The sequence below is a fragment of the Mobula hypostoma genome, chromosome 2 (assembly GCF_963921235.1).
Source record: "Mobula hypostoma chromosome 2, sMobHyp1.1, whole genome shotgun sequence".
Lineage (NCBI taxonomy): Eukaryota > Metazoa > Chordata > Chondrichthyes > Myliobatiformes > Myliobatidae > Mobula > Mobula hypostoma.
Window position 1 is genome coordinate 210,012,014 of NC_086098.1, and position 10,875 is coordinate 210,022,888.

The 10,875-nt window shown below is 35.4% G+C and overlaps 1 protein-coding gene across 1 annotated transcript in view; it reads left to right on the top strand.

Annotated features, from left to right (window-relative positions):
* Positions 1-10,386, top strand: part of LOC134342843 (partitioning defective 6 homolog beta-like) — a 55,087-nt gene extending 44,701 nt beyond the window's left edge. Inside the window, exon 3 of the mRNA XM_063041466.1 lies at positions 103-10,386. Coding sequence (XP_062897536.1) covers positions 103-950 — 848 coding nt within the window. The 3' untranslated portion in view covers positions 951-10,386. The remainder of the gene's footprint in view (positions 1-102) is intronic.
* The last annotated feature ends 489 nt before the right edge of the window (positions 10,387-10,875 follow it).

The following is a 10,875-nucleotide window of genomic DNA, read 5'->3' on the forward strand; positions in this document are numbered from 1 at the left end:
ATTTTGCTCAATCTTTATTTTTTTTCCATGATTTTATTTGAAATTCTTCAGAAATTGTTTAATATCTTGTATGTGTAACTAGAATGTTTTTTTATTTTGCAGAAGATGCTGACTATAGTGCCTTTGGTACAGACACTTTAACACGGAAAAAGAATGTCTTGTCAAATGTGCTGCGTCCTGATATTAACCGAAAGAAACCAGCAATTGCAATCAGCTTACCACGTGATTTTCGTCCAGTGTCTTCTATCATTGATGTGGACATTCTTCCAGAAACCCATCGAAGAGTGCGGTTATACAAGCATGGGTCTGATAAACCACTGGGATTCTATATCCGTGATGGCTCAAGTGTTCGAGTAACACCTCATGGGCTTGAAAAAGTCCCTGGAATTTTCATTTCTAGATTGGTGCAAGGAGGATTGGCGGAAAGCACTGGTCTGTTAGCTGTAAACGATGAAGTTCTTGAGGTGAATGGGATTGAGGTGTCAGGAAAAAGTCTTGATCAGGTGACCGATATGATGATAGCAAATAGCCATAATCTCATCATTACTGTGAAGCCAGCAAATCAAAGAAATAATGTTGTGAGAATTAGTCGGACTTCTGGTAGTTCAGGTCAGTCCACTGACAGTGGAACTAGTCATGTTGCTTATACGTCATCTCCACATATTATGCAAAATTTCCATTCTGAAGAAGTGGACAGTGATGAAGAAACAGACATAGTCATCGAGGGCAGTGGTGAAGCAGAACACATTCCATTGGCAACACCCACTAATGCTAGTATAGCATCTTTAACAAAAAGTGACCATGATCATGGTTTAACTTCAAATGGTTCGGTTGCTGGAGTGAAGGAAAACATGCATATACCATCAAATCCCATGAAAGTGGATCCTATTGAGAAAGAAAATGTGAACAGGCAAAGCATTGAAGAAGATGGCACTGTTATTACACTCTAAGTTTCTTGATCTGCACTTAGAGGTGCTAGTGTTTTGTTAATGGTTGCCTCTTGTACAGCTGCTTAGTCATAATTGCAAATTGCTCACTTTTGAGAAACGAGCAACATGATCTATGTAGTTTATATCACCAGAAGAAGTACAGACTTAGTGGACAGTGTAGCAAGATCTTCACTGGCTGGACCCATTCCATTTGTATTTTTATATGTAGAGAGAATTATTCAAAAACAAACACCACTTTTAGAAAGGAGAAATAATACCACTCCATCCCAAAAAGATAAAACAAAAGAATGACCTTGTATTGCTCCAAGTCAAGGCAATATTTTCTCATTGTTGAAATAGATTAAGAATTAACTGTTGACTGTACAGTTATTGGAAGTGGTGGTCTAGTTAATTTTCTTTACAATTGTAAACTTTGAAAAAAGACAACACGATCACACCCTCTGCTCGTTTTATCCCTTTTCTTAAAAGACTTTGCATGTGTGCATGTAATTGGTAAGGTATCATTAGGCACTTTTTATAACTAGCACGTTTGACAAAGTGACTGCACAACAAGATGGGATTAAGTATAATTATAAATTTAGCCCTATTCTTACAATTATATAGTTGCTACTTAATTCCTTTTTTTAAAAAATGCATGTTGCAGAATCTATTGTGCAAAATTCATTCTTTCAGGTTTTGTTTTGCTATTTCTAATTAGTAAGGATTAAATATACTGCTCAATATAAATTTAATAATCATGCTCAAAAGACAAACTAAAGTAATAATATCAGCATAGGAGTAATACATTAAAATTCATATTATAGTTCCATGCAGATTATGGATTAATATTAATTACCAGAATATCCCGAGCTAATTGTTCTCTTCGAACAATGTGTGGAGGACTGATGTTATCATGAATTTGGTAATTTAGAGCCAGTGTACATAAACATAGTGAAATTCTTTTGCCTTGTGCAAACATCATAAAGAGGAAAATCAAACAGACCTATTGGTAGTCTGATTAGATCCAACTCAGGCATATGAGGCCAAATGGACTTCAGAAAATCCTTGGGTGATAAAAATTCTGGGGGGGGGAAATTGCCTTGTGCCAACAAAGGAATCATACGATCAACATGTATTTTGTTTGGGTCCAAAAATCAATGTTACCAGTTTTCCTCTTTCTAATGTTTTGGTATATACCAGGCCTCATCACATGAAAAACTAATTAATTATTTATTTTTATCCCAGCTCCCTGACTTGTTGCTGTACTACTGAGAATTTTAGCTTTGAACTTCCTTAACTTATTGATTCATGCCTGAATATAAAAGGAAATGTGATTTGGAAGAATACATTCGCATTTTATGAGCCATTTTAGTAGATAGGTTTGGGGTTATTCAAATATGTTTTCACCTTCCTGATTCTTTCTCAGAGCTTTATAACCGATTTTCTTTTACATCAAACTATAGTGAAATTTTGTACTGTAATTTACAAACAGGAGTAGTACCTTACTTCTAACTCGGGTAAGTTCACCTTGTTACTTATCAGAGAAATCTGGGAGTTGGAGGAGACAGTGTGTATGCAGAAGGTTTATTTGCTGACATTGGTTTCAATGTTGATATTTTATTGGTTTTACCATTCTAATTTGTATAGAAGTCCATGCAGTGATGCTTTCTGTGGAAATCTCTTGCAATATATCCTTGACTTGTGGGAATCAAGAATTGTGTTACCTAGGCAGATGTCTTTCATCACAATCAATATATCTCCTTTAAAATGAAAAATTATCTCTTTTGAATTGAATAACAACCTTAATTCTTAAACCATTTTTACTTTTTACAAAAGTTTAGCTTTTTAAGGTAAAGTTTTGGCTTATTTTGAGTTTTTAAGAAGCTTATCTTGAACTTTATAATGTACTTTACATTTTGGGGTCAAGTTATAAGCAAGCCTGTAAGAGAAACTGCTCCATGCTTCCTACAGTGGCACATTTAGCTGAATCCAGAAGCCATACTTGTAGGTGACAATTGGATTTGGAAGTACTTGCACTGGTCCTTCCAACATATAAGAGAACAAAATGTATTTTTAACAGAATGAACATTTTGATCATACAAAATCAAAACCCCAAGGCTGTTGTAGATTCCTCGGTCAGGTGACATCAGTAGAGAGATGTTTGAACTTTTATCAGAACAGATTTAACATTTGAGCATCCTCGACTTTTTTTGGAAATAATCTAACTTTCCTAATATTTTAAATGTAAGCACACTGAACAAATATTCTAATCAATGTATACTGTGCATTTATGCTTTCATTTGAATGTATAGGATTGTTTTTTTTTAACAAGACTTTAGTGTTTTGAATTCATAGTTTCCAAAGTTATTTTTGTGGCCTTTACTTCATTAGTGAAGAACAATTATTTTGAGCAATCAGTTTTTGTGTTATAACTGAAAATTTAGAAATGTCCCTTTTAGATATTATTGGGTTAGTGTTGTCCCAGTGATTTCATGTTGTTGATTTGTTTGAAAAATGCTTATTTACTCTGCACCCTGTCATAATTTGGATATGTTCATTCTTCAAGGAGAGATGCTGAGTTAACACCAGGTCTCTTACAGAAGTGTGGGGGAAAGATGGTAGTTGGCTCTGCACACTCAGAAGCTGCTTAAATTAGGAAACCATTGCCAGAAAATAGGGAGCAGGATGCCCAGATGTCTTTTTACTTGGTACAAATTACATGGCAATTTAATTCTGTTGTACTGGTTCAAACTGCTGCTTATTTAGTGGAAACAAAAGTTGACAATTGTGAGTTGCAGTCAAGAATCTACACATTAGTTACTATCCTGGTGCAAATAAGGCATTTACTATTTGTACATTATCCAATGACTTCTCTTTGCTTCGTACAGTCCACAGTTCACACCAACATAAATAAAATGCTGGAGGAACTCAGCTGCCTGACCTGGATGAAGGATCTCAGCTTGAAATGTTGACTGTTTATTCCTGTTCATTGAAGCTGTTTGACTTAGTTCCTCCAGCATTTTGTGTATTGATCTGCTCAGGATTTCCAGCATTTGCAGAATATCTTGTCCACAATTCACACCACCTTGAAGAGACTGCAATTTTTTTTTCAGGAATTTGGTGAATTTCAGTTGTTAATGATATAGTCATATATTATATCTGTTGACGGTTTGTAATTTGATTCATGAAGAGATGTTAAACTGAATCAAATGATCAATTGTTCTAACCATGTTTATCAAATTATAGTTGAAGGAATAAGGATTTATAATTTTTAATACACTGTCTCAATTATTAATCAAATGTAAATCCCAATGGAACTGAAATATATAAGTTTTTGTTTTATCTATTGAATCACGTTGTATATGGATCCATAGATTTCAAGAGATCTTGCTCTACTTTTTTTCCCCATTTTCACTTGCCCATAGAATAGTTTTTCCCCCAAATCTTTTTATAAGTAAGACATTTCATTATGCTTAAATTGAAAATTTTACTGATGTCATATTTCATTATCGAACTTTAAATCATTTAATGAGCGGGTGTGGGAGAGAGGCCCTCCATTGGTCAGGGTTGACCATGAATTACTGCCTCCTAGCCGTCTATCTGAGACTGTACACAAACCAGGGCAGTATGGTATCGAGAGCAAGCTGTTGCCCATGGAGGTGATGAATCCAAAGGAACGGCAGAGACTGATGCAGTTTAGCACCTGTGGCATCACGAGTTGCCATTCAGCATTGAACTAAATGTAGGATTGCCTTAGGAACTCCAGGTCCCGATTTTTCCTCACGGTTTACTCCTCAAGCCTTTCCCATGAGTGGGTATAATGCAAGGCAGTGAAGGTTTGAGATCAGAGTTTTCCTTTTCCTGGGTGAGCTGCAAATCATGGCTGATGAGCCCCATCTCCCAACGCAACTGGTTTTAAGGTGCTAGTTAACCCGCCTTTGTCCCTTGGCCTGTCAGTAGAAACTGTTCCACTGGGTTTAGTGGCTAAGCCTCACATGAAGGCCAGGAGCTAGACCTGGTTGTCAACAGCCATGACAACCATAAGAAATCCAGTCATTTGATTGGAACTCTTAATTTTTACATAGATTTGATAATTGACCACCAACAAATAAAGGAAATTACTACAGATTATGGAAATTTGAAACATAAAGATCCTGTATATATTCGACTGTAAGAGAAATGAAGGCATTGTTTCAGGTCAACAGCCTTTCAGTAGAACTTTACTTTTTCCTTGGGTGAAAAGGCTAGGACCTGAAATATTAATGCTCTTTGTCCTTCTCCACAGTTGCTGCTTGACATACCGATTAATTCTGTAATTTTCTTTTACATTAAGATAACTAGCTGAAAACTTGTTTACATTAAAGTATTGATATTTGAATAAATCAAACAGCTAAAACTCATGTAAGGATTTTATTTTAGTTTTTCTCAGTTACTTAACCATGCTAGTCAAAACAGTAGCCACATTCTCAAAACAGCCCACAATACACTTAACACATTTTGCAAAACTTCCCATTCTAACTGCTAAATGGACTCAGCCAATCAAAACAGTAAACACTTGCAGCAAAAATGAATAATGAAATGAAATAAGCACACAGCATTACATCAGTAACACATGTAGGCAATCACTGGCGAGATGCTAACCATCCTGTCTGAGGCATAACATTAACAGTGTAGTCAGCTGTATAGTATGATACTTGTTGATTACTGTGTACATATAATGCCAGAAATCAGGATATTTAGTCCGTTATTGTAAAAATAATGATTATAGTTCCAATCAGGAGTATGAACATTGAAGGACAAAAGAATGAGATGCAAGAATGAACAAACATCTTCACTGCATTCTCAGCAGTTTACTATCTGTTGTTGCATGAAAAGCAAAAACAAAATTGCTCACACCTTTGCGGCAGGAGTGAGAGATCTCTGATAACAAAAATGTAAAGCAATAATAATCACCTTTGATCTTTTGTGTCCCTAATGTTGGACCACATGTTTTCATCAACATTGCATAGAATGTGCTCCCTTAGCAATGCAGCAGGGAAAACGCCTCCTGGAATACCTAATCCAGCCCTCGCAGTCTGACACGGTGATTATTGACAAACCGAATATCCATCAGCATTTGCTCATTAGGAAGCTTGTTATAGACCCTTCATCTCCAGGAGGGAAAAATCCTCAAAAGAATGATTGAGAAATAGGAAGTATGGTGGAAGGATTTTGATGGGTATGTGTGGTTGTGCCTGAAACTAGTCTGTCACTGCAGATGAGTGGTGGAAAGATGCAGTGTCCCACATGATGATGTAGTGTGGGGCTTTTGATCCTGGCATCTTCTTCTTCCTCGCACTCTAGTTGTCTAGAGCCCATCAAGGAATACGATGAAGTGTGGGGTTGTACGTCACTCAGTCATTGGGATGTATGCTTAAACACTGGTGTCAGATAGGGCTGCACACATGGTAATGTTTGAACCTCTCTGGCATGGTACCTAGACTGTTGCACCTTGCTCTACAACATTCCTCCCTCGCCTCCTTGTCTTGGATATACTGAAGCCAGCTCCATCAGTGTAGATCAGTGGTTCCCAACCTTTTTTATGCCATGGACCCCTACCATTAATCGAGGGGTCTGTGTACCCCAGGTTGGGAACCCCTGATGTAGGTTAATTTATGTGGTAACACATTGGACTCCAGCTCCATTACCCTCTGGAAATCACAATAATGACAATAGAGAAGACAAAGTCAGGAAGAGTTTTTGATAAGGAACAGAGTAATTTGCGAAGTCTACATATACAATGTTGACAACTTGTATATCAAGATTCTTCAGACCCGTAATCTTGTCACTGATTTTAATAAAAGGGCACTCTGTAGATCTGTTTCATTTTGATGTGGTTTCAACACCCTATCAATTGTTGATGTATTCTGAATGGATATTTGAGAATGTGGTACGATCTGCAATTACAGCTGTCTATTCATGCAAGCGTATGGCATTGTTCGCTAGAACCGTCTGAACGATTGCTACCTCTTGTTCAGCATTGAACACCTTGGCTCACCCACTAACTAGATGTCTATTTTCAGTTGAATGAAAACACAAGTATATTTCCACTGAAATACATTTACTATGGCACACTATTTGTAGAGGGGAAATTGCTGTTTCATACATGGTGTCAAACTTAGTTACATATCATACAGGTGTAAATTTGATATGTGGTGTCTTACCAATTCTCATTTCTGAATGTCCAAATAATTGATGCCACGCATGAATGTGACACATCAGGCTGCACCCTTAGACCAGCCTCACACGTGCACAGGCCATAGTTTAGGACAATAGTTGCTGGTATGTCACGAGAGACCTCTTCTTCACAGTCCCCTCCCATCTCCTCTTTCAGCATACATCTGTACTCTTCCCATTCCATATTAGGTGTGTGGATGTTCTTTCCTTTTCATTTTCTATTTTCAAATGATGCTACACCACCATATTATAGAAACATATAAAGTTATGAAAGGGGTAGATAAGATAGAGGCAGGAAAGTTGTTTCCACTGGTAGGTGAGAGTAGAACTAGGGGACATAGCCTCAAGATTTGGTGGAGTAGATTTAGGATGGAGATGAGAAGGAACTGCTTTTCCCAGAGAGTGGTGAATCTAGAATTTTCTGCCAAGTGAAGCCGTGGAGGCTACCTCAGTAAATGTATTTAAGTTGAGGTTGAATAGAATTTTGCATAGTAGGAGAATTTAAGAGTTATGGAGAAAAGGCAGGTAAGTGGAGAGGAGTCCATGGCCCGATCAGCCTTGATCTTATTGAATGGTGGAGCAGGCTCAATGGGCCAAATAGCCTACTCCTGCTCCTATTTCTTATGTTCTTACCACCATCAATTCTTGCCACCACTTTTATGTGTGTCTGTATCTGCTGATTGGTGTATCAATAGATCTGCAATGATTTCTTAATTCCTTCCAAAATGGAGTCACCTCTGAATCAATGATTTGGGATTGATTGCTGCCAGCTTGGGCATTTGATAGTGTTTTGCTTGACCTGACACTAGTAATTAATTTATGTTTCTTCTCATGACTGCTGTGTCTAGTGTCTTGCAAAAAGTTTATTAGCAATTAAGATGGGCATACATGCAATGAGAAATAGTTGTGCTGAGGTGATTGCTGTTCTGCTCATATGGAGTTTAAAGTTGATCACATGCACTTCTGGCTTGATCAAGGTGTCTAGACAATTGAGAAACACTGTAAGTGGGTCCATATCAAACTAAAGGAGAGCTTCATATGGTTGACTTTCATTGCAAAGGTTCCTAATGCTTCATCTGTCATCATGAAGTAATTATTAACATAATTAGAATGTTATATCTTTAAAGTATTTCTAAAACTCCCATCAACTTGAATTTTTTCTCAATAATATCATATAGATTTTATGAATATTGGATGTGACAAAGAGCTTTGATTTTGAACCAGTACCGATTTGACTTTCTGAATTACAGTAACATGGAATTCCTTTAATTGTACAGCTACCAGTGAGTTAGTTGCTGAAGTGTTTGTAGTGGAGAAGATGAAATGCGAGCATCTTTTGAAGCGAAAGAAATGGATTTTTTCTTAATAATGGCGAGTTAAATTTTTATGATGACGAGACTCTAAACATTGCAGATATAATCTCACTGATATAGAATTGTAATGAGAATTTTGCAGCAGTTATTTAATTGCAGTGTTAGGGCACTCATGAAAAACATCAGTTACTCAAGTTACTCTATGCCATTTTAGATTAAATTATGATGCTTTTTGTTGTTCTGTGCTGTGAGGGATGATGTATAGGAGAGAAAACTGACAAAATAGATTTAATGATTCCACGATTGCAGTATTGTGCTTAATTATTGGTGGAGAAAAACTTTTAGTTTGTATAGGGAGGATAGCTAAATATTCATGTACTATCTAAAATACATGAATTACTCTAGAAAAATTGTAAGTACTGTATTATGTATTAGAAAAATCAGCTGAATCAATCGATATAATGCAACAATTTACCTACCCCCCCAGCTTATTCATTTGCACATGCATGATCATGTGCTTTTTGAATTAGTTTAAAATTGAAGGTTTATTTGCACCCAAAACAGTGAATGTGATTAAACAATCATTTTTAGCTTATACTGGACAAAATGCATGAAATGCACTTCCTTTGATTTAGAATTACACTGGACAACTTTCAGATTTTCTGATTCTTAATCTTTATAAATATTTTGGTTATTTTAATACACTGATCTTCACAAACTAATTGCATTTATAAAGCACACAGTTGAGTTGTATTGTTCAGAACACATTAATGCTCACTGGTTCATTAAATAACAGGGTAATAGATCAAATAATTTGCTATGGTACATTTTAGTTGTGCATGTACCCTCTGCTGGTTACTGGTAGTACTACATGTCTTATGACTGAAGTGCATTTCATTGTGGGCCATTGTAAGGTTTTGTATCTCAAACCACTGGAAGAGAAATGTGTAAATAAATGCTTTCTTAAGTAGTTATTTTATTATCGAGCAATTTGTAAGAGTAATTACTCAAATTGGAAAACAAATTGCAGATAATAAGCACATTTTAGTTTTAGTCTTGATTGTTTCATTTACTACCTCTTTGAACTATATACTTAAAAATACTGCACTCTGACATGATCTTGGCCAATTACATATCATTCCAAGTAGTTTGTATTCCATAGTGAAAATACAGCCACAAATTGCTTCTCTTTTTTAAAAAAAAAACTATAGTTGAAAATTCTTTGTTTTAACTATTCTTTGTGAATAAAATGCTATTGATTTTTTACCACATTTTTATGAAAAAATTGTAAAGAATAGGCACAATTATCAGTATTTTCTTACCACTATACAATGTACGTTTATATGATCACACTAAAGAGAAACTTTACAATGTAGAATTGAAGATTGTAGCCTCATGCTTAATATATTTGTATTGACTGGAGAAAGTAGAGGCTTCAATTTTTGTAGTTATTGTGAAGTCTGATTTCCTGTGCTATAGAAAGCATTGTGGTACTTTTTTTTAAAAAAAATTGCTTTTCCTTGGATTATAAGACAATAGATAATCGTATGTTTTATGCAATTCATGAATTTCTTTACATACTTTGAATGATTCCAAAATCATTGAATGACACAACTGAGCAAGTTAAAAATTAATAAATTGTAAGAGATAAGGAAAGGACTTGTGTTACTGATAGGTACTTGTACAAACTTGGATTTGCAGAGTTTGACAATTTTTAATTTTTTATGATCAGTATTTTAAATCTTGAAATTACTTGTAAACTGTGCTAGAAGACTATTCCTTAATCCAAATAATAAATGAGATATTGCACTTTAATTCCCTGTGCTAAACTTTTCACATAGCATTGACTTGGTACCAAATGCATTCTGTGGAAGTGGGAACAGAAAACTTGGCATGCATATTGTTGAATATAACAATAAAAATGATGAATAAACAAATTATTGTCTCATTTTGTAATTTTTTTAAAAAACACTTTATAGAAAATGAATACAAGACATAACTTTTATCATCTGAAAGCATGTTATCTAGAAATGTCAAAGTCCACTATGGTGTGGCAACATCTAATGTACTGTAGGACTTCATGTAAGATAACTTGCACATTGTAAATACATTATATTAAATTGTACTTGATTTTGTATAGGCCATAATCTATCACAATACCATTCAAAGCTGGTTAATTGTAAACGTATCCTCCTATAGAAAATAGGTATAATTTCTATTTCTGTATTTCAGAGCAGTGTGCTTGCATAAATTATATTTACCAGAAAACAAAACTTATTTTACTTATTGAAAAATTCCAGGGTGTGGATTAAAACTAGAAGGTAGAAGAAATTGTGTGTGTTTTAAATTGCAAATCCCCTTTCATGGATTTGTACAATTGCTTTGCAGTTTGGAAAACAGAGAACTAACAGATTCAT